General features: G+C 47.4%; 1 protein-coding gene across 1 annotated transcript in view; it reads left to right on the top strand.

Moving 5' to 3' along the window:
* Positions 1 to 24,843, top strand: part of LOC146353294 (extracellular calcium-sensing receptor-like) — a 42,929-nt gene that overhangs the window by 3,065 nt on the left and 15,021 nt on the right. Inside the window, exons 2-5 of the mRNA XM_084829711.1 lie at positions 11,827 to 12,069; positions 14,343 to 14,634; positions 15,695 to 15,784; positions 15,875 to 16,537. Of these exons, the coding sequence (XP_084685837.1) occupies positions 11,827 to 12,069; positions 14,343 to 14,634; positions 15,695 to 15,784; positions 15,875 to 16,537 (1,288 nt within the window). The remainder of the gene's footprint in view (positions 1 to 11,826; positions 12,070 to 14,342; positions 14,635 to 15,694; positions 15,785 to 15,874; positions 16,538 to 24,843) is intronic.

Here is a 24,843-nt window from a genome sequence, read left to right as displayed (position 1 = left end):
ATAGCCTGCAGCTCCCCTGAATGCCAGGGAGCCATCTGAGCTCCACAGCTCCATGGAGGATGCTAAGGCACAACAGTGAGAGTAGGGCCTCAGCAGGGACACCTGCCATGCCAAACAAAAAGTCCCCCAAAGCATTCGGGAATCCCTTGGATTCAGTTCTTTGGAGGTGGCCCAACCTAAGAGAACTAATGCCTAAACAAAAAGTCCCCCAAAGCATTCGGGAATCCCTTGGATTCAGTTCTTTGGAGGTGGCCCAACCTAAGAGAACTAATGCCCAAACAAAAAGTCCCCCAAAGCATTCAGGAATCCCTTGGATTCAGTTCTTTGGAGGTGGCCCAACCTAAGAGAACTAATGCCCAAACAAAAAGTCCCCCAAAGCATTCGGGAATCCCTTGGATTCAGTTCTTTGGAGGTGGCCCAACCTAAGAGAACTAATGCCCAAACAAAAAGTCCCCCAAAGCATTCGGGAATCCCTTGGATTCAGTTCTTTGGAGGTGGCCCAACCTAAGAGAACTAATGCCCAAACAAAAAGTCCCCCAAAGCATTCGGGAATCCCTTGGATTCAGTTCTTTGGAGGTGGCCCAACCTAAGAGAACTAATGCCCAAACAAAAAGTCCCCCAAAGCATTCGGGAATCCCTTGGATTCAGTTCTTTGGAGGTGGCCCAACCTAAGAGAACTAATGCCCATACAGGTTATTCTAACTGCAGACAGACTGGTCAATTCATCCAGCAATGCCTTATTGCCCAGCCATGCACTGCTATAATTAGGTGCCAACTCCTCCCATTCCCAGCCATTAATCTGGGCTAATTAACTTTGCATAAGCCTGGACTCCATCTTCGAATTAGGTGTTCAGATTTACACCAGTCAAAGGGCAAAGTCTGACAACTAAAGTCAACTTCATCTGTCCTATGCAGAAGCAAACCTGTTTTGCTCCTTCCAATGTACAAAGGGAGCCCAGCATTCTGGGGCTGTGCTTATTTCTCTAACCTGGAATTATCACAATGACAGTGTTGCAGAACTCAGAGTCAGAGAGACCACGGAGTGAAGGAAAAAGAGTTTTTTCTTTATTTAACACGCGGGCTTAAGGCTGGAATCACTTCCAAAGAGCCAAAAGCCCCGATTTACATCAGCACATTGTTTTTATAGATATTGTGACACATAGGAAATGGCTCCTCCTCTCCCTCCCGTGTGGGGTTGCATTTTTTCAACATTTTTTCTCCTAGCACCATTGTTTATAATACAAGAAATGGGTTACAGGGTAGCCATGATAAGCAGAGAACAGCAGAGAACATGATATACAATTCTATGACCTTAGCCTTTGTTGACAAGATAAGACATTCCTGTGTCTCGTCAGCTTACAAACATATATTTCAGAGATCAAGAGCTCAGCAAGAACATGAAGCAGGAGACTACTTAGTCTGACCCCTGATATGGCTGCTACATTAGTAATTACTGATGAATCCCCAATGGATTTCCATCCAGCATGTCAATAACAAAGACATCCTGGAGAAAACGTGCTTGCATAAATACACCCTGAGCCCTCCTATGTGGGACTTGGTGTCTGCTAATTTCTGGCTAAGCTCCAATTCCCCTGCCAGGGCCTGTAAAATCCACTCTCTTTCAGGGTGTGGTGTTTGTTTGGTGGGGTGGGGTGGGGTGGGGTGGGGTTGGTCTTTGACCTAGGAGGGAAGATCTTTCTGTACCACTGATGATTTGGGTGCTGCTGTTTTGGATCCTTCCTGAGGCCACCCAGAGGATGCTGAGGACCAAGTGCCCATGTGACAGTCCTTTTAAATCACAAAAAATTATGACAGGCCAGGAGACCTCATTGTTGGTGAGAATTTACCACTTGGCAGTTATTTTTATGAAAATACACAAGACTCCCATAGTTTAGCCACATCAGAGCTCTCACACTATTCCAGCATAAATTTCCACCAGAGGGATCTGGGATAGATATTTGCCTGCTTTGCTTTCAGATCAGAGGGCTCCTTCCAGGAAAATGCATCAGTGATGCTGCTAACATTCAACATCTCCTGGTTTAATATGTGAGTCTCAGAGGCTTATCATGATTGGCTTTGACCCATATTGAGAATCATAGACTTGAGGGACTTCCCCTGGTTTTGTTCTCAGGGATTTTCTGGAAGGAGCAGAGGCAGAGCAGACCAACAATGTGGTTTCATGTTGATAATCTAGTCATGACTAAGAAATGTCCCCCTGCCTCTGCACCAAGCAGACTTCTTCTAAGACATAGGTGGGGAAGGTAGGTCTGGATCTGCTGGTAATAGATAGGTAATCTGTAGAAAACCAACAAGCATTTCTTATGCCCAATTGTGTAATAAAAGCAGCAACAAAGGACTCTGTTCTGCCCTAAATTATACAGCTGCAATGAAGCACCAGCATTTCTGGTGCTTCTTCCTTTTCTAGGTCTTAGGGTTTTCTCTTTCCACCTTGCACAGGATCATATTCAAGGTGCAGTTCCAGCACTTAACCAGACTCAAGGTCTGGGAATGAAAAGGGGAAATCTGTAAACAGAGAAGGAGGTTGGTTCAGCTGTGATGTGAAGGCCATTCCTTGGTCTGTGAGCATTTCATTGGGAAACACCCCACCCCCACCACACACACACACACAGGTAAAGACCTGTGTGAGCTCACACAGAATGTCTACCATGACTTGCTGAAGGAGGAGGGCCTCCTGATATCTAGTGGCATCATGTACCCTCATTACACTGTAAATTCTATAGTACTTGAATGTAAGAGGGATGGGCCGTATTAGAAGTCCATACCTAGTTGCCCAAAAGGTTCATCTCCCCACCCCCCACCCCCCAGCATATGGGCAAGCACGGTTTTTCCTGGCTTTCTGGAAGCTCCCAGTTCACTCTGTGGACAGGACCAACCTGAACAAGTTGAGGCTAGGAAGACATCCAAATAATCAACTTAGCTGTCATCCCCTTCCCAAGGAACCCAACCTAGGAGTGGCACCACTAAGACAGTTGCTTGGTGTCTCTTAGGTTTAGGGGGTCCCTTCCTGGGGCTGAGCCATGATTCCTCATGGCTGCATGATGGGGGACCACCATTAAGACACCAAGAGCCAATCAGACTGAGGTGGAGGGTTAATCGCTGTAGACGCCTGAGGGAAAGATACATGCAACGAAAGTTGCAGTTTGGCCCTGCAACATTCAAGATGGCAGCATTAAAAACAGTTGCTTTAGAGTCTCTACAGTGTCATTTTGGCCTGTTCAGCTGTGCCTTACACTGTTGGTTCCCAGGAGGTTGAGAGCTGTAAACGTTGTTGAATGAATTGGAAACAGTGATCACAGTGCTATCAGATTTAACATATATTTAAGTGGAAAATTGCCCAAGAAGTCCAACACAGTCACATTTGGCTTCAAAAGAGGTACTTCTCTAAAATGAGGGAACTAGTGAAAAGGAAGTTAAAAGGGGGAGTCAAGAGTATTAACTCCCTTCAAAATGCTTGGAGATTACTCAAAACCACAATAATAGAAGCCCAGCTGAAATGTATACTGCAGGTTAGGAAAGGTAGCACCAAGTCCAAGAGGTCACCGGCACGGTTAACGAGCAGTGTTAAGGGAGCTATTAGAGAAAAGAGAGCTTCCTTCAGAAAATGGCAGTCTTGCCCAAGTGAGGAAAACAAAAGGGAACACAAGCTTGCACAAAGGTGATGCAAGCAGACAATAAGAGATGCAAAAAAACATTTTGAAGAGCATGTCGCTAACAACATCAAGGCCAACATTAAAGCATTATTTAAATATATCAGAAGCAGAAAACCAGCTAGGGAGGCAGTTGGACCATTGGATGACAATGGAGTGAAAGGGGTACTGAAGGAGGGCAACGAGACTGCAGAGAAGCTGAATGATTTTTTTTTCACCCATCTTCACTGCTGAAGATATAGGACAGATACCTGTGCCTGAACTGAGGTTTTCAGGAAGGGAGTCTGTGGAACTGACGCAAATAGTGGTGACAAGAGATGAAGTTCTCAACCTTATTGATACATTGAAAGCAAATAAATCACTGGGCCCGGATGGTATATATCCTAGAGTTCTCAAAGAACTCAAATATGAAATTGCTGATCTTCTAACCAAAATATGTAACATGTCCCTAAAGATCACCCTCTATACCAGAGGACTGGAAGATGGCCAATATAACACCAATTTTCAAAAATGATTGGTTGGTTAAGGCATTATTAAATTGGTTGGTTAAGGCATTATTAAAGATAAAATTAGTAAGCATATAGAAGGACAAGCCCTGCTAAAAAAGAAGCAACATGGCTTCCGCAAAGGTAAGTCCTGTCTCACTAACCTTTTACAGTTCTTTGAGAGTATCAATAAACATGTAGACAGGGGTGATCTGGTAGACATTCTTTACTTGGACCAAAAGGCTTTTGACAGAGGCCCTCACCAAAGACTCCTAAGCAAACTTAGCAGTCATGGAATAAGAAGACAGGTCCTCTTATGGATCAGTAACTGGTTAAAGAGCAGAAAGCAGAGAGTCGGAATAAATGGTAAATTCTCCCAATGGAGGGACGTAAATATCCTGCTTCCTAGCCCAATGTTCTTCTAAAACCAAAGATCTATCAGAGCTCCACAGGCATGACTATGTCAATGGCCCTTTCCATGTCACTATACCACAGTGAGACTTGGGCCTAAGCTTGGGCAGTTCCCTCCTTCTGCTTTATCATATATTGCACTCGTGAAAAAAGATACATGTGTCAGGGAAGAGGTTCTCTTAGGCTGGAGGCCCAGACAACCGAAGAAAATGCAAGTCTGTCACTCTTTCAGGCAGCTTTATTAAGTGTATATGCATGCATGGTTAGAGCTCTGAGAGAGGTCTATCAAAAGATAGCTTTGACTTAGCTCTTTCTATAGCTTTGACAATTTACAACTACATGGCTACACGTAAGCACAGCTATACATTATGCTGTATAAACAATAGCTAAGGTGAAAAGCTTCCACAGTTTTCACAGGATGTTTGCGGTTACATCTGGTCCTTCATCTAGTTCTACTTCCTTGCAAGTTAGTCTTATCTTGAATGTACACATTCTTGGGAAGAATTTCTCTTTTCAGTCATTTTACTTAAAGGATTTTAAACTCTTTCTTCTCTTACACATGCAGTGTGAGTTTTCCTTTGGCCCTGCAACAAAAGGACTCTGGCTCATCGATGGCCAGAAAACCCAGGGCAACTTGGAGGCTGCACCCCAGCTCTGCCTCCCAGGAATGTCATCCTGGCAAGGGAGAGACCAACCTGGCCCCATCCAGCAGCCAGAGAAGAAACAGCTCCAGATAGCTTTTTCACACTTCCCTGCCAGAAGGAGCAGCTATGAGAACTTCGAAACTAGAGATGTACGAGAATTTCATTTTGATTTGTTTTCCACTGGAATGTGTCCCATTAGCAACCCCAAATGTGGATGGGAATGCAGTTATCAAAACCGCTTGCATATTTCTCAAGCTTGTGAATGCATTTAAATTTTTTTTTAGCAAGAATGTGGTCTTTAAAATGCACATTTTTAAAAAAATTATATTTTCAGACTTTAATTTACTGGAGAAACTGTTCATTTCTGGTGTGCACTTTAAATAATGTGCAGCAAAATGCACACTTTCCTTGTACAAATTGGGGGTGGGGGAGTGCTCCCATTTGGGGAATGGGAATGAGATGAACTAAGCTCTGAGGTGGAAATCAGAGAACCTCACTGATTCTTCCATCTCTATTTGAACCTAAGAACTGCTGCCTGAGTTTTGCTTTTTTCCTCCTTCTTCCCTATCACTTTTCCTTTTATGTTATGTGTTTTAGATTGTAAGCCTTGTGTGGCGCAGAGTGATAGGCAGCAGTATTGCAGCTGAAACTCTCCCCACGACCTGAGTTTGATCCCAGCGGAAGCCGGGTCTCAGGTAGCCGGCTCAGGTCGACTCAGCCTTCCATCCTTCCGAGGTCAGTAAAATGAGTACCCAGCTTGCTGGGGGAAAGGTAATCATGACTGGGGAAGGCAATGGCAAACCACCCAGCTATAGTCTGCCATGAAAACGCCAGCACAGCGCCGGCTTCCCTCTAGGGATCAGTAATGACCCAGTGCTTGCACAGGAGGAACCTTTCCTTTTCCTTTAGACTGTAAGACTGAGGGCAGGGGCTGTCTCATTATTAATCTTTGTATGCCACTCTTGGAGCCCTATTTGGCTGAAGAGTCAAGTCAACATATATAATACATAATATAAAAAGTTGCTGTACAAAAGGAAAGACGGATATCAGATAACGCTAGTGGGCAGAGATAGAAGCTGCCATGTTAGAAAAAGATGTTACAAGATTCCGGAATCCGTTGGCATACCTAACTAATAAGATATCTGAAGGAGGCCCAAATTATAACAGAAAGGTGGGAAGCACATTTCACAGAATTCTTTAACTCTAGAGACAAACTGAAGCCCATAATATTTCCACAGTTAAAGTCTATTGGTCCAGCGAATTCAGTATTGTCTACACCAAGAGAAAGCAACATTTTTGGTCCCGTGGGCACATTTGGCTGTTTGAGAAGCTGTCCTGGGCACCACCACAAAATGGGCACTCAGCATCAGCCTGCAGCTGCCCACCATCTCCATTTCCAAAGATTGTCTCTGAGCCCCATGTGTAGCCCAGGGGCATTCATGGGGAAAGAAGAGCAGCTGGAGGCCCTCACTTGGCTTTGAAGGCATCCCAGCCGCCACTAAAAAAAATGGTTGTTAAAAAAAGTGTAGAAGGGGTAAAGCACCTCAGCAGGGACCAGGAAAGCTGTCCGAGGGTGCACGGGTGCCCACGGGTGCCACGTTTACTGCCTAAATCTGGTCTATACTGATGGGAAGTCGTTCTCCAGCCTTTCCCACCCCTATCTGGAGATGCTGGAGATTGAACCTGGGACTTTCTGCATGCAAAGTGTGTGCTCCACCGCTGAACTACAGCCCTTTCCTGCCTGCCTGTCCTACTGGCTCAGCTCCTCCAGCCTCCCCTCCCATGTGGCTGCGGGTTCATATCAGAGTAAATGGGGAGGGTGAATGGAGACATGTTGGAGGTGCGTGTTCAGACCATGTGAGCCACTTAGGTTGCTGGAAGGCCGTTGGGGGCCACAGTCCTTCTCTCTTCTCTCCCTGTCTTGTCCACCAGGCTTTTCCATCATCACAATCTGACTTCACCATTTGCTTCTGAAGGCCTCGATAACTCCTGATCATCACATATCATGCATCTCCTCTTAGAGGAGGTCTTCACCAGACCCCCTCTCCGGGAGACCAAGGTTGCTGAGTGCATGTACTGGAGGTTGGGCCCGAAGGGCAGTCTGGGGATTCTGCTCATGTACCGTCCACCCCGCTGCACGACTGACTCCCTGGCCGAGGTGCTTGAGGTGGTCTCTAATGTGCGTGTACAGTCCCCTAACTTACTGGTGTTGGGGGACTTCAACGTACATTCGGAGGCCATCCTCACAGGAGCACCTCGGGACTTCATGGAGACCATGGCCTCCTGGGAGCTGCACCATATTCTAACTGGGCCCACCCATGTAGCCGGTCATGCACTAGACCTTGTGTTTGTTTCTGGAGAAGTGGGGAGTGATCTGGAAGTCGGGGGTATATCCACCACCCCCTTGTCATGGTCAGATCACTATCTGGTGATGTTGGACTTCTCGGTTCCACAACCCCTCCGCAGGGGTGGAGGACCCATTAAAATTGTCCGCCCCAGGCGTCTTATGGATCCAAATGGATTCCTGAACGCGCTTGGGGATTCTCTGGGGCATGCCAACGGCCACTCGGTCGAGACCCTGGTGGGTGGCTGGAATGCCGCAATCACCGGGGCATTAGATCGGGTGGCTCCGAAACGCCCTCTCCCCCTGAACAGGGCTCGGACTGCACCATGGTTCAATCCGCAGTTACGAGCTCTGAAACAGGAGGTGAGACGGCTAGAGCGCCGGTGGAGGAAGTCTCGCTCCAAAGACTATCAGACACGGGCTAGAGCTATATCTTCAGCCTATCACGTGGCGGTGAAGGCAGCAAAAAAGGAATATTATGCTGCCTCCATCGCATCTGCAGAGTGCTGCCCCAGGAGGCTGTTACAAGTGGTCCGGAGCCTGGTCGGTCCTGTGGCTCCAGAACCACTGGAGCATTCTAAGGCCTCCTGTGAGGCTTTGGCAAGGCACTTTGCAGATAAAATTGATCAGATTAGGTGTGTTACTCTGCACACTGTGGATACAGTTAGTGAGCAAGAGGCGGCCTGTGGCAAACCGGTTTTGTGGGATCGGTTCCAGCTTCTTCCTCCTGATGAAGTGGACAAGGTGCTTTCATCTGTAAGGCCGACCACCTGCTTACTTGATCCTTGCCCATCTTGGCTCATTATGAGCTGCAGAGAGAGACTGGGTGAAGGGATCAGGGCGGTGGTGAACGCCTCCCTTGAGGAGGGAGTGATGCCATCAGCCCTCAAGGAGGCAGTGATAAGACCGCTCTTAAAGAAGCCCTCCTTGGATCCTCAAGTTCTGAACAACTTTCGCCCAGTCTCAAATCTGCCATTTTTGGGCAAGGTGATTGAGCGGGTGGTGGCGGTGCAGTTGAAGGCACACTCGGAAGAAACTGATTATCTAGACCCATTTCAGTCGGGCTTCAGGCCTGGGCATGGGACAGAAACGGCCTTGGTCGCCTTGGTGTATGATATGAGGAGGGCTCTGGATAGGGGTGAATGCTCCTTCCTTGTTCTCCTCGACCTCTCAGTGGCTTTTGATACCGTTGACCACGGTATCCTCCTGGACCGCCTGGAGGGGTTGGGCATTGGAGACACTGTATTGCGGTGGTTCCAGTCCTTCCTCTCCGGCAGGTACCAGAGGGTAGCACTGGGAGAGGAGGTTTCGGACCCATGGCCACTTACTTGTGGGGTGCCACAGGGTTCCATCCTCTCCCCGATGCTATTTAACATCGATGTGAAGCCACTGGGGGCTATCATCAGGAGGTTTGGGGTGCAGTGTCATCAATATGCGGATGACACGCAGCTCTACCTCTCATTCAAATCTTCACCAAGGTTGGCCGTAGAATCCCTGTCCAAATGTCTGGAGACGGTGAGTGGCTGGATGGGGAGGAATAAGCTGAAGCTCAACCCTGACAAGACCGAGGTACTTTTAGTGAGAGACAAGAGGAGGCTGGGGGATATTGACCTGGTGTTGAATGGGGTACGGCTACCCTTGAAAGACCAGGTCCGCAGCCTGGGGGTCATTTTGGACTCCCAGCTGTCCATGGAGGCTCAGGTGTCAGCTGTGAGCCGGACAGCGCTGTATCAACTCCATCTGATACGGCGGCTGCGCCCCTTCCTTCCCGACCATCTGCTCCCATCGGTAGTACATGCCCTGGTCTCCTCTCGTTTAGACTACTGTAATGCGCTCTACGTGGGGTTACCCTTGAAGACGGTTTGGAAGCTGCAGCTGGTACAGAACGCGGCGGCTCGCCTGATTAAAGGCAGCCGCCGGCGAGATCACATCACTCCAGTGCTGAAGGAGTTGCACTGGTTACCAGTTGTTTTCCGGGCCAAATTCAAGGTGTTGGTTTTGACCTTTAAAACCCTATATGGTTCCGGCCCAGCCTATCTTAAGGAGCGCCTCCAGCAACACCAGACAGGCCGCTTAACAAGATCAGCCTCAGATGGCCTTCTCTCTGTCCCATCAGCCAGGACAGCTAGACTGGTGGGGACGGGGGAGAGGGCCTTCTCTGTGGTGGCCCCCACTCTGTGGAACTCCCTCCCTAGGGAACTCCGTCATGCCCCCTCTTTAATGAGCTTCCATCGTGCATTAAAAACGTGGTTGTTCAGGCAGGCATTTGGGGTGGGTTAGGGTATTTAAAAAAAAAATTATGGTAAAATTTTATTGTTTTAAATTGTTTTATGGGGGTTGTACATTGCCCAGAGTGGCTGGGTGACCAGTCAGATGGGCAATTAATAAATTTAATAAATAAATAAATAAATAAATAGAGAGGGCCCTGTATTTTCTGGTACAACAGTACTTTACCTGGACTGGTTTGGGATATCTGGTATAATTGATATAAACCTGCCTTCCCCCTCCTAAAGCTCTCAAGATGTGTTGGACTGCAGCTCACATCGTTCCGAGCCACCACGGCCAACAGTTATACAGGTTAGGAATGGTGGGAGTTCCAGTCCAAAACATCTGGTGGTCATGCTAGGTCTTAGGGTCTTAGGGATCAATTTCGGGGTGCAGTTCTAGCACTCAACCAGAACATCTCTCCAGTGAGGGCAGGGGAAAATCCATGCTGCCTTGACTCCTGAGATGAGGATCTTGGATTTAGGTGCTCAGCTTCACACAGGCTCAAGGGCAGATCCTGACAACTAAAGTCAAATCAATCCAATTGAGGGTGTGATGGTGGACAAGGAGTAGTCCTTATTCACTGCCACAACTGCCACATGGTACGAGTGATAAACCTGTGGTCTGCCGGATTTGTTCCAATGCTCACACCACTTGCACTCCAGCCATTCCCCAGCACGCTTCATAGCTGGAAGCTCTCCTGAAATCCAGGGAGCCGTTTGAGTTCCACAGCTCCAGAGAGGATGCCTAGGCATGACAGGCAGACTACGGCCTCAGCAGGGGCACCTACCATGCCAAGCAAAAACTCCCCCTAAGTATTCAGGAATCCCCCGGATTCTATAGGTCTTCAAGGGCAGACCGTCCTAATAGTAGGGATGTACGAAAGTCACTTACCTTGAATGAACTTTGATTTGCGGTGGGAGGGAGGCACTCCGTCCCTCCCCCCGAAATTCTGGCCAGGGGGGGAGGCGCCCCGTCCCTCCCTCCCGAAATTCTGGCTGGGGGGTAGGCACCCCATCCCTCCCGCTGCGAATCCTGGCCGGCCGGGACTGCAAATGGCGGTGGCCGTAGCCGCCGCCGTTTGCTTCCCTGCAGTCAGCCGTGATAGGCTACGTAAACGTTTACGTAGCCTATCACGGTATTTTTTAAAAATCTAGCCGTGATAGGCTACGTAAATCTTTACGTAGCCTATCATTTTTTTTTGTTTTTTTGTTTTTAACTTGGAAATGGCGGCGGCAGCAGCCGGTCGGAAGACCAGCAGCTGCCGCTGCCGAACCGCCGCCGAACTGCCGCCGGAGCTGCCGCCGCCAGGGAGATTCGCCCAAGGTAAGTCCCGTCCCGGGGGGGGGGGCGGGGGGCAGACCGTTTCGCCATCAATTTTGGGGGGGCCGAATGCGCTGGCATTCGGCCTCCCCAAGATTCGTGGCGAAATTCTCTGACATCCCTACCTAATAGCCCCCCGCAGGATGTCCTAAGTGCAGACAGGCCAGTCAGTTCATCCAGCAATGCCTTATTGCCTAGCCCTGCACTGCTATTATTAGGTGCTATCTCCTCCCTTTCCCAGACATCAATCTGGGTGAACAAACTTTGGCACAAGCCTGGACTCCGCCTTCGATTTTGGTGTTCAGATTTACACAGGTCAAAGGTCAGAACTTGACAACTCCAGTCAAGGCCAACTGGGCCAGGGGGAAAAGATACACAAACCTGTTCTTCTCCCTCCCAAGGGCAAAGTCAGCCAAGCACTTCTGGGGCTATGCTCACTTCTCTAACCCAGAATTATCAAAATGACAGTAATCCTAGAGGAGTCCCCTGTGGAGTTCCATTCAGCAAAATCACAAAGAAATCCTGGAGAAAACATGCTTAATATAAGTACGCCTGGAGCCCTTCCATGCGCGGCTGGGGTGCTGTCTGATCACTTGGTGCCTGGTTGTTTCTGGCTAAGATCGAATTCCCCTGCTGGGGCCTGTAAAATCGGCTCTCTTCCAGGTTTTGTTTGGTTGCTGGCCTAGGAGGGAAGGTCCCTTTGAGACACTGATGATTTTACTAGCCCTGCTGCTCTTTTGGATCCTGCCTGAAGCCACCCAGGGGATGCTGAGGACCAAGTGCCTCTTGACCCGGCCTTTTGAAGGGCAAGCCTATTACAGACCTGGAGACCTCATTGTGGGTGGGAATTTACCACTTGGCAGTTATCACTATACAAAGGGAGAAGACTTCCGTAGCTTTGCCACATCAGAGACCTCTGGACATCTAGGGTAAATTTCTACAAGAGGGATGTGGGCTAGATGCCTGCTTGCTTTGCTTTCAGGCTAGAGGCCTCCTTCCAGGGTTACTCATCAGTGGTGCTGCTGCTGACGTTCAAAATTCCCTGAATTGATATATGAGCCTCAGAGGCTTGTCATGATCGGCTTTGACCTGTAATGAGAAAGAAACGTGTGGGTTTTCTGGCTTCGTTCTGAGGGAATATGTGAAGGCAGCCAAGGCAGAGCAAACTGACAATTTGTTTTCATGTTAACAACCTGGTAATGGATAAGAAATGCCTCCCCCCATCTGTGCCCTCAGCTGATTTCATCTAAGACAGGGTGGGGAAGGTATGTCCAGATCTGGTAGATCTCTGGGTAACTGGCAGTAGATAAGCAAGCATTTCTGACTCCCAGCTGTGTAATGAGAGCAGCCACAACCGACTCCCTCCTGCCCTGAATTATACCCCTGAAATTAAGAAAACTTGTGGGAAACCAGGAGAGGGGGTTGTGTGTCCAAGGCCTGCGGGCTCCATTCAGTTTTGGTTCTCAAAACAGACTCCTGAGCTCAGAACAGTTTAATTCTAAGTGTATGTGTCTTTTTTGTACCACGATCCCATTGGGGTATCCCAGCATGCTCATAAAAAATGGTGTCGATCCTGCAAGTTTGAAGTCTGCCTGCTCCCGATCTGGTTCCCAAACTTGAATTCCCAGATGTTGTCTGGACCACAATTCCCGTCATCCATAGCCAAGTCCTGGTGACAACAACTTCTGGGGACCAAAGGTTGGGAAACACTGAACGCATCCCTACAGCTGGGTGCCTCAGGCATTTTGCAAGGTGTGGATGAGATTCTGTAGTATGCTATAATTGTGTGGTTTTTCTAGCCACAGAAAAAGGGCCCTGATGATAAAATTGTGAAATGATTAACGGTTAGTCAGTACTGTATTTAGTGGAAGGAATAAGATTTGGGTAAAAATGACGCACGATGCCAGTCCTCATGGCTCTGAATAAAGGGCTGCTTTCAACAGGAACATGGGGAGCTGCCTCATACGGAGTCAGAGCACCAACCCACTCCAGCTCCATATCTAGCAGCAGCTGTCCAGGATGTTAGAGAGAACCTTTCTCCCAGGGTCTTATATGCAGGCCATGGATTGATCCTGGGACCAGTTGTTGTCGAAAGAGGTGCCCAATCATTGAACAATGGTTCTTCCTCTAAATGTAAAACAAGTTTCCAGTCCTCATGGTTCTGCATAAAGGGCTGTTTTAAGCCAGAAGCGGCTTTACACAATGTCAGAGCTTTAGTACAATTAGGTAAATATTCCCTGCACTGACTGGCAGCAGCTATCCAGGGTTTCAGAGAGGGGTCTTTCCCCAACCTGGGGACACTGGGGATTGAAACTGGGCCCTTCTGTGTGCAAAGCAGAGGCTCTGTCACTGACCTTTGGTCCTTCCCTTAATAGTTCTGAACCCTGTGTACAAATCTCACTACAGAGAGATTTTTGGAGATGTGGTGATGGCTTCTGGGTTACGTTTGCTTTAAAAAGGATCAGAACAATTCCTGGAGGACAAGTCCATTGGCACCTCTTAGCCATCATAACTAAGTAGAAATTCCATTATGAGTGGCAGTCTACCACTGAACAGGAGTTGTTATATGGAGGAGAAGAAGAAAGGAGGGCTGTTGCCTTCATTTCCTTCTTGTGGGGCTTGTAACAACAGGTGGAAACAGGATACTGAGCTAGGTGGAGCCACCTTGGTCTGATCCAGAAGGGTGCCGCTGCTGTTCTTGTTACTACATTCTTCTTCGACAGATCAATGGAGGAGGCTGGTTCAATCAAGAGTGATTAGCTAATGTGACGCTTGATCAAGCTGCCTTGTGGGAAGGATCCTGGCAAATGTTTACTTTTTTAAAAGTACCGTCTTATTTTAATTTCATTATGGCTTTTTTGTTTTACATGTCAGCTGCCTTGGCAGTTTTTATATCCTGAAAGACGAGGCTGATATCATGAAAATATTTAATTAATAAATTATAAATGTGCTGAATTTGATCACTCACTCAGCAGGCCTCTTCAGATATGCTTATGAAATGCAGCTAGCAAAACTTTGTGTATCTGTGTGTCAACAGAGCGTTCTGAATTTGTCTGTCAGTGCTTTGTATAGATTTATTTGGTCTGGAAGGTTTTGTGTTTCTTCAAAGAGGGTTGAAACAGATGGATGTTTTAACCCTCCACTTCTCGTCAGTTCCGTTGTGATCCTCACCCACCTCCCAATGTCACTCTCATCATTTCAGGTCAATAGTCCAGAATTACCAGCCCTTCCTGGCCTTGGCATTTGCCATCACTGAGCTCAACAAGGATCCAACTCTCCCTCCCAACACAACGCTCGGCTTCCGCATCTTTGAACATATGGATCTTGTCAGAGTGTTGCATTTGAACAGCCTGTCTCTGCTTTCCACTTGGGGGCAAATGTTTCCCAATTATGAATGTGACAGGCAAGATAAACTCATCTGCGTTATTGGGGGTCTTGACTCCAAATCCTCAAGGGGGATCGCATCCATAATGGGTATGTACAAGATCCCACATGTAAGGGGATAAATCTGTGGATGGATGTGGGGGACCTACAGAGCTCAGGAACTCTTGGATGGACAGGCCAGTCTCTGAAAGCAGAGATGTAGTGGGTGTGTTGCCTTCAGTCTGGATAGGAGGGGTAGGAGGCCTCTTGGCTCTGACTAAGCTGCGACATGGTAATCTTAGTTTTACTCAGGAACTTCAGGTGTCTGTCTATTGCATCTCAGCCGCGATAGTTCTGTTGTATAAGGAAAGGTTTCAGATTGCGAGAAATAACAAGGGGTCTTATTATACCATAAAGACTCACAAAAGAAAAAAGTGCTACAAAACTCCTTGATTTTCTTCCTGCAGTCTACTAACACATCTACCTCTCCAGCAGTTGCAGGGGAAGATGGGTGGGAGAGTGCTGTTGCACTCATGTCCTGCTTGTGAGTTTGACACAGGCAGCCAGTTGGCCACTGTGTGAACAGAATGCTAGACTAGATGGACCTTTGGTCTTATCCAGCAGGACCCTTCCTATGATCTTATTTCCATACAAAATAGTCTATGTTTCAGCCACGTGCCTTAGGATGTTAACATAAATGGTTTGGACTGGGGGCACTTCGCGGGTATCTCATTAAGCCCCATTAACATTGTGTCATGTTTTCTATCTGGTGTTTCCTGATCCATTTCCACACAGAAAGCAACTGGTTTGACCAAACTATTGTCTTTGGGGAGGGGCTTTAAAGCCAGAAAGGCCCCAACAGGCATACGAAGACTCACATTCCTTTAATATAGACACACAAAGGCTTATTCATTGCAATGGTTAAAAATGATGTCAGCATTCTCTGCATGGTAGCCCTGACTTTCAGGGTCATATTCACACTAGAGTGAGGAGGGGACCTTAAAGACATCACAGAATATCGCTTTATCCATTTTTAAAATTGACATCTTCTCTCTGGATAGCACTACATACGTTTGGTGTCGCCTATAGCAGTCCAGGAAAGCTCATCCCATAAAAAATAAAATATGTGCTAGTCTGTAAAGTGCCACAAAATTCTGCTGCAACAGTCTAACCAGAAATCCCTTCCTTCAGCTTGGTTACAGCTTTTTCAATGATGATGAAGGAGAGAAAAGAGAATTTCCTTCCTTCTACCGGATTGATCCCAATGAAATTCCTCAATATGTGGGCTTAGTCCGGCTGCTCCTGCATTTCCACTGGAACTGGATTGGGCCGATTGCTCTCAGTGATGACTGTGGCGAAAATTTCATCCAGACGCTGACACCGATGCTCAAACAGAATGACATCTGTGTTGCCATCACTGAAATGTTTAACCCAACGAACCCGGTCCATCTGCTTCGAGTTCGAACTGGGTCTATTCCTAGTTCTTGGTTTGAGCCTGAAGTGATGATCGCATTTGGGGATTCTATTGTTACAGTACAGTTAGTTGAGCTGTTGACTGTTCATGAAGAGAAGACCAGGATCCTATTTAGGAAGGTTTGGATTCTTACATCACACTGGAAACTTCCTGCGATACCATCACCCTTGGCCTCGGAGTATTTTAAAACCATCCATGGTGCTTTGCACTTCCGAGCAAACAGAAGGGATGTGCCAGAATTAAAGCATTTTCTCCAGACTTTAGATCCACTCCAACCACGAGGAGACGTCTTTCTCCGTTTCTATTGGGAATTGATATTTCACTGTAAGTTCTTGAAATCAGGCCAAACCTCTCCAGGAGGAGACAAAAACTGTACTGGGAAAGAGAAGCTAGTGGAATTGCCATACTTCAGGACGGAAATCAGCATGTCCACTCCCAGCTACAGGGTCTACAACGCTATCTATTCTGTGGCACATGCACTGCATGTCCTGTCCTCATCTGGATCCAAATACGCAATGGCTGGGGAAGGCAAGAGGCTTCCGAATATCCAGCCATGGCAGGTAACATCCTCCTTCAGATTTGGCAATCTTATAAAATGTGCCTTGGTGATTTTTCAGTGGTCTGATACTGGAAGCAAAGGGTGAGCCTGAGAGAAGGGCTATGAGTCCAGTCTAAAGATCTTAAGGAAGACATTCCCCTATGGATATTCTTCCATGCCATCATTTCCCTTGAAGAGCCTTAAGAAGAGAGTAAGGAGTAGAGGAGACTTGCACAGCTTCCGTAGTAATTACGCATTTACAACTCCGGATGTTCTGGAGGGAGGAATCAGGCAAGTCTCTACCCCAAACACAAAGTTCTACTCTATAAAGCAGTATAAAAAGGTAAAGGTAAAGGTGTCCCCAACCAGTCGTGTCCGACTCTAGGGTGCGTTGCTCATCCCCGTTTCTAAGCCGAAGAGCCAGCGCTGTCTGAAGACGCTTCCGTGGTCATGTGGCCGGCATGACTGAACACCGAGGTTCATGGAACGCTGTTACCTTTCCCGCCGAGGCGGTACCTATTTATCTACTTGCAATGTCTTGCTTTCGAACTGCTAGGTTGGCAGGAGCTGGGACTGAAGACGGGAGCTCACTCCGTCACGCGGCACTCGGGTCTCGAACTGCTGACCTGCCGACCTTCCAGTCTGCAGTTCAGCGTCTTAACCACTAAGCCACCGCGGCCCTATAAAGCAGTATGGGTACCCCCTAACCTACAGAAGAAAACAGCAGGCAGCTCCCTCAGCCCATGTTCCTTCTTGACAGTCAGCTGAAGACTCCCCTCCTCCCCAGTGTTGGTATCTCTGCTGCTATGAGCAAAACCCTCCAGCTCCCAGAGAGATCAAGTGGACGCTAGCCAACCCCCCCCCCCAACAACTGGGCAGTCATATTTGAGCTGACAGTGCCCAAAGAAGATGAATCTTAAGCATCGAACTAAACAAGAGAGTTGACCTGCACTAAATTTAGATTAGACTTGGATTAGATTTTCCGCCTTGGTCAGCTTTGGAATCTTCCTGTCCGGATCGTCTCTCCAAATGAATGGCATTTGGTTCTTGGCTCATTAAAATGGATAGGGTTCCTCCCACCTTTATGGCTGTTAGAGATGTGTGTAATATAACATCACATCCAGGGCCATCGTTATGATATTGCCCACCTGGGCACAGGTCCTGGATCTTTTGAGCTGTGCCCTGGATCTTTTGAGCTGTCCTAATTGCCATTTTTTTTTACATTTTCCCATTGACTTGCATTGGAAAACAGAAAATGGCCAAAACTTTTTAGTTTGCATGATAAATAAATGACATTTGGAGACTTGGTAGCCCCCATAGAGCTGATTGAATGTGCCCAATTTCAGGCAGTTAGGTCCAGTGACTTTTGTGCTAGTAACAGGTAAAATTTGCTATTTTCAAGAAAATCTGTCAAAGCAAAAAGCTGTGTGTGTGTGTGTGTGTGTGTGTGTGCGCATGCGCGTGCACACACTTGTGCTTCCACATACATGCATGAAATTTGGGGACCTGGAAGCCCCTATGGAGCTGACTGAGCCTGCCAAATTTCAAACAGTTAGGTCCAGTGGCTTTTGTACTAGTTACAGGTAAAATTTGCTTTTTTCAAGAAAATCTGTCAAAGTAAGGAGCTATAATTTTTTTGTGCTTCCACATAAATTCATGGAATTTGGGGACCTGGCTGACTGAACCTGCAGGCAGTGAGGTCCAGTGGCTTTTGTGCTAGTGATGCGTGAAGTTTCCTTTTCTCAAAGACTAAAACAAAAAGTAAAAACTGCCAAACCACACAGGGGATTAGAGATCCTAATCAGAAGGTGTAGAAGGTGACCATTAGAAGATCCCTAGCCCTAATCTCTGGTGTAGGGTTTTGGTTTAGTTTGGTTTTTGAGGTGGAAAAAACCTCTCTCCTCCCACTTTTCTGCTCTTACATGCCCGCTGTTGCGAGCTTGTTTGCAATGAAATTTTGAAGAGGGAGAAGGGAGAAAGAGCTTCATGTGAAATACTGGTATGTCATGTGGTATCTGATTTCACTGCCCCAAACTGGAACCTTTGGATTCTGCAGAAGTTTAGTAGCTTCAGGACAGCAAAGAATCCAATCAGCCTCCACAAACATCTTTCTCCCCTTCCACTTTAATTTCTCCTAAATAGCTGTAGGACTCAAATTATTCCAAAGGGAGGGTTAAGACTATGTGGCGTCATGATTGAAGAACTGCTGAGGCATTTAAATAGGTTCTAGAGTTTTAAAAGAAGCTAGAAAAAGCTCTCAGCCACCTCACCTCTAGGAATGTACGAAACCTCCCTTACCTGGCTCCACCGGGTTCTGCTGGGGGGGAGGTGCTCCGTCCCTCCCCCTGTAATCCCCCCCGGAATCCTGGCCAGCTGGCTCCATTCCACTCTGCAGGGATTCCATGGAGCCGCCAGCCAGCTCCGCCAGCAGCCGGACATCCGGCAGTTGGCTAGCAGGGACACAAATGGCGGCGGCCATAGCCGCCGCCGTTTGCTTCCCTGCAGTCAGCCGTGATAGGCTACGTAAACGTTTACGTAGCCTATCACAGTATTTTTTAAAAATCTAGCCGTGATAGGCTACGTAAATCTTTACGTAGCCTATCATTTTTTTTGTTTTTTTGTTTTTAACTTGGAAATGGCGGCGGCAGCAGCCAGTCGGAATTTGCGTTCCTGTATTCAGCCATGATTGGCTACGTAAAGACTTACATAGCCTATCATGTCTGGGTTAAAAAAAACACGTATGCAAATGGCGGCGGCTACGGCCGCCGCCATTTGTGTTCCCTATTTTTGGTTGTCTTAGTCTACGTAAATATTTACATAGACTAAGACGGCGAAACTAAGGGGGAACGCAAATAGCATAGCGGACGCTATTTGCGTTCCCCTTTATTTTCACCGTCTTAGTCTACGTAAATATTTACGTAGACTAAGACGGCGAAAATAAGGGGGAACACAAATAGCGTCCGCTACGCTATCTGCGTTCCCCCTTCGTTTCACTGTCTTAGTCTACATAAATATTTACGTAGACTAAGACAACCAAAACTAGAGAATGCAAATGGCAGCGGTCGTAGCCGCCGCCATTTGCATACGTGTTTTGTTTTTTAACCCAGACATGATAAAGACTTACATAGCCTATCACAAATGCGGGGGGGGGGGGGGAAGACTGCAAATGGCGGCGGCAGCGGCCGGTCAGAACATCCGCCCCAGGTAAGTCTTGTCCTGGGGGGGATCCGCGGGGGGCGGGGGGCAGGCCGTTCCGCCACAGAGTTCGGGGGGCTGAATGCACTGGCATTCGGCCTCACTGAGATCCGTGGCAGAATTCTCTGACATCCCTACTCACCTCATAAAGTTAATGTAAGTATGTGCAAACCTTTCAAACCCTCCACAGCCTCCTAAATTCCACTGAAATACAACCTCTCTGAAAGGAGCCAGTTGGCTTAGGGAATTTGCTTTACCCCACCCCACCCCCACGCACATTTCCAATCACCATTCTTCTTTTCTTCTTCCCTCCCCTATCTTGTTCTTTCTTTCTCTTCTTTATTCCACCCAGAACATATCTTGGGGAATTCTTAAAGAGAATTCTCTTCGGTGGCAAGAGAAGTTCTGAACTGTATTTGACTTTATACCATCAGACAAGAGGGGTGGTTTTGCTCCTTCTTACTCAAGCGTTTGAGAAAAGTGGGTTCACATGGTCGCAGAGAAACAAATCTGGGGCTGTTTTGTTTGTCGGTTGCCATTATCCAGCAATAGGAAGGGCTGTAGCTCAGTGGCAGAGCACACGCTTGGCATGCAGAAGGTCCCAGGTTCAATCCCCAGCATGTCCAGTAGGCCTAGGAAAGCCTCAAACCCTGGAAAGCTGCTGCTGCCAGTCAGTGTTGACATTGCTGGGCTAGATGGTCCCAGGTCTGACTCAGTATAAGGCAGCTTCCTATGTTCCTATGAACAGAAAGCATTAATAAATATAGGGGTTTGGGGCTGGTTTTTTAAGTGGAGGGGAGATAAATATTGCTAATTTATTCAATCCTATGTATGCCTACTCAGAAGCCCCATTATGTTTAATGCTAAAATTGTGAGACAAACCTCCTTTTTTCCCCTTTCGATGATTACATCATATCCCCAAGCCTGCTATCCTGCCTGTAGACCCTGCGTTCTGCTTAGAGCCCTCTTTAATTTGCCTTGCTGAACAAAATTGACTAACAGCAGGATCATGGAGAAAGCAAGAGAATTCCAGAAAAACATCTATTTCTGCTTCATTGACTACGCTAAAGCCTTTGATTGTGTGGATCACAACAAACTGTGGCAAATTCTTAGAGAGATAAGAATCTGGTACTCCCACCAGACCACCTTACCTGTCTCCTGAGAAACCTGTACGAGGGTCAAGAAGCAACAGTAAGAACCGGACATGGAACAAACAATTGGTTCAAAATTGGGAAAGGAGTATGACAAGGATGCATATTGTCACCCTGCTTATTTAATTTATATGCAGAGTACATCATGAGAAACGCCAGGTTGGATGAATCACAGGTCGGAATTAAGATTGCCGGGAGAATTATCAACAACCTCAGATACGCAGATGATACCACCCTACTGGCAGAAAGCGAAGAGGATCTAAAGAGCATCTTGTTCAGGGTGAAAGTGGAGAGTGCAAAAGCTGTTTTGAAATTCAACATTAAAAAACCTAAGATCATGGAATCTGGCCCCATCACGTCCTGGCATATAGAAGGGGAAGAAATGGAAGCAGTGACAGATTTTATTTTCTTGGGCTCCAAGATCACCGCAGACGGTGACTGTAGCCATGAAATTAAAAGACGCTTGCTCCTTGGGAGGAAAGCTATGGCAAACCTAGACAGCATAGTAAGAAGCAGAGACATCACCTTGCCGACAAAGGTCCGTCTAATCAAAGCTATGGTTTTCCCAGTAGCAACGTATGGCTGTGAGAGCTGGACTATAAGGAAGGCTGAGCGCCGAAGAATCAATGCTTTCGAACTGTGGTGCTGGAGAAGACTCTTACGAGTCCCCTGGACTGCAAGGAGGTCAAATCAGTCCATCCTCAAGGAAATCAACCCTGACTGCTCATTGGAAGGACAGATACTGAAGCTGAAGCTCAAATATTTTGGCCACCTAATGCGAAGAAAAAACTCCCTGGAAAAGACCCTGATGCTGGGAAAGATTGAAGGCAAAAGGAGAAGGGGACGGCAGAGGATGAGATGGCTAGATAGCATCACTGATGCAATGAATATGGACTTGAGCACACTCCAGGAGAGAGCGCAGGACAGGAAGGCCTGGCGTGCTATGGTCCATGGGGTCACAAAGAGTTGGACACGACTTAACAACTGAACAACAACAACAAGGATTTGGGACAGATGAAAGGAAGTACTGCTACACAAAAGGCCTGAAAATTTACTGCAGTAAGATATGTTGATATTCTACTGAGGACTGTGGAGCCACTATACAGGGACTATACATTAAACCTATTTTGATATATGTTGATAACATATTTTATTCATATTTTACTTATTTGATTCAAATTATATGTTAGTGTTTTATCTCCAGTGTTCACAGAAACAATCTCAAATTAGAAAGCTCATTTTAATTATTTTAATTAGTGCGATTTATTTTAGCCTGTTGCACCTATCTTAAATTATCTTCTAATGTTTTATTCTATTCATTTTAGTTGTTTTAGATGTTTTAATTTTTAAGTTTGGAAGTTATTGTTGCTGCTGCTGAGTTTGCCCAAGTGGGTTATGGTGCCAAATGTTATAAGATACTAATAGGTAGTGTATAGTTTTAAATAGCTTAGAAATGGTATATACAAGGAGGAATCATAAAGAGCTGGGCCTTTCGCCTGCATTCTTGCAGGCCCCAGTTAAACGCCAAGTAAAAGCACAGGCTAAAATTACACATTTTTTCTCTAAACTGGAGCCTTCAACAGCTCAACAGGCAAATATGCCACAGAGCTCAGAATCCCATCACCAAACCCTGATTGGTTCGATACCTCCCCCTGAACTTAGGACTACAGAACAGGAGAATTGTTTAGAATAATCCGACCCGGACTCAGATGTGCCGCAAGAGGAAGGGGCCACTTTTGCTCCTGCCTATGAGGAATATTTAAGCCCTCAGGCATTTTTAAAACCTTCCCTGGACTCAGTTTGCCTTGATGTCATGGGGACACAAAATATGCTATTTGCAAATACGTTGCAGTTCCTCCTATGAGATATTTCAGATATTAAACAATCAAATATAGAATCTAAGCAAATTCTGAGAGACCTAATGGGTCTGGTTTTAGATCCTTCTCTTAAGTTACTCTGGGCTATGGGTTCTGCCCACAAAAGTGTGATATTGGTAGGAAAAGTTGTGTTCAAGCCAGCACACAAACTGTTCCCCTAGAAACTCCAACAGGGACCCAAGCAAGGGCTGATATAGCAAGGAAGCCCACAGTACTGGGAGCTAAAGAAACAATTCCTAGACCTTCTAGCAATGCCAAGAGAAAAATTGGGAGAAGACCCAAGACAGAAGCCCTGACTCAGAAAAATTCCCGCAGGGGCGGTAAACCTAACAAGGGAAAAAAGAAGCTAGCATCCTTCTACAGTACTTCTAATAGTCATTTTAATTTTAAGAGATTGTTTAGACTCAAGGACAACGAAGTTCAGGGAAAAAATGATAGCCCTAACAAGGTAAAGATGGCTCAGAGCTCTTGGAGGAAGAAAAACTCTTTGTTGCATCTTCCTGCTCTACCCCCAGTAGTTGAGGACCCTGACCCACAGGCAGCAATTACCGACCTTTTGTCACTCAACCCAGCTGATGTAAAATTACTACCTAATGATTCTCCCCTGCCTGGAGGCATAGGTATAGATGGAATTATCTGCACAACTAACCAGGTGGATCCTGAGCCTGAGCCTGCTTCTGCCCCCGCCCACATGTACTTAAGGCGGGGCTGCCAGAGGCAGCGCCTCGGCGTGCACCTCGGCGTCGCACCAAGTGCGACGCGAAGTGCGCACATAGCGTCATACTTGGAGTCGCGTAGGACCTGAAGACCCACCCACCTGCCTCTCCAGAGACACCAGCAGCCACAACACCAGCAGCAAATAGCAGCAGCAGCAGAGGGCAGCAGCTTTAAAGACCAGGGGAAGGGGCAAACGTGGACTATCTGCTCCTTCTTAGCTGCTGTTCTCTTTTATCTCTTTTATATTCTTTTAAACTGTTGTGTATTTTATATCTTAATATTTTAATATGTGCCTGGGAGGACTATTGGGCAACTCAGGGGGTGGGGGAGGTGCCACCATAACTGTGGTCACGGGCAGGGGGAGGTATGGCGTTGGGGGATTAACAGGCCAGCTGAGGAGAAGAGGGGCTAGACACCTTACAGCTGTCCCCTCTTCTGGTTCTTCCCCCAACCTGATGGTTCCTGGCAGCCTTACCAGTCTGCCCTCGGGTCTGGTGGTGCTGCTGCTGAATGCCAGGTCGGCCCAAAATAAGACCTCCCTCATCCATGATTTGATTGTGGATGAGGGGGCTGACCTGGCATGTATTACTGAGACCTGGGTGGGGGAACTGGGAGGGGTCACTCTCTCCCAGCTGTGCCCTCCTGGGTACTCGGTGCAGCACCAACACCCACTTGAGGGTCGGGGAGGGGGGGTTGCCGTGGTCTATAGGAATTCAATCTCCCTCTCCAGGCTTCCTGCTCATTCGAGTGCAGATCTTGAGTGTCTGTACCTTGTGTTGGGTACCCGGGACAGATTAGGGATTCTGTTGGTGTACCGCCCACCCTGCTGCCCATCGGACTCCCTGCCTGAGCTGACGGAGGTGGACTTGGACTTGGTGTTGAGGACCCCCAGGATGATGGTCCTGGGGGATCTCAACTTCCATGCCGAGGCCGCTGTATCCGGGGCAGCTCAGGACTTCATGGCCGCCATGACAACCATGGGGCTGTCCCAACATGTCATCGGCCCAACGCATATAAAAGGACACACGCTTGATCTGGTTTTCTCGACTGGGCAGGAGGATGGTGATCTGAAAGTGGAGGAATTAATATCTGTCCCTTTGTCATGGTCAGATCACTTCCTGCTGAGGTTTAGACTTCTGGCGGCCTTTCCCCTCTGCAAGGGTGGGGGACCTATTAAAATGGTCCGCCCCCGGAGATTAATGGATTCCGATGGATTCCAGAGGGCTCTGGGGGATTTTCCTGCTGGTATGGCTGGTGCTCCTGTCGAAGCCCAGGTCGCTCTGTGGAATGCAGAGATGACTCGGGCGGTTGACACGATCGCACCCAAGCGCCCTCTCCCTCTGAGCAGAGCCCGGCCACCTCCTTGGTATACACCTGAGCTGAGGGCA

This window comes from Heloderma suspectum, chromosome 2, assembly GCF_057233095.1.
Source record: "Heloderma suspectum isolate Gila_16-S chromosome 2, 16-S_ref, whole genome shotgun sequence".
Classification (NCBI taxonomy): domain Eukaryota; kingdom Metazoa; phylum Chordata; class Lepidosauria; order Squamata; family Helodermatidae; genus Heloderma; species Heloderma suspectum.
Note: the sequence above shows the minus strand (reverse complement) of the source record. Positions and strands in the feature narration are given on the sequence as shown.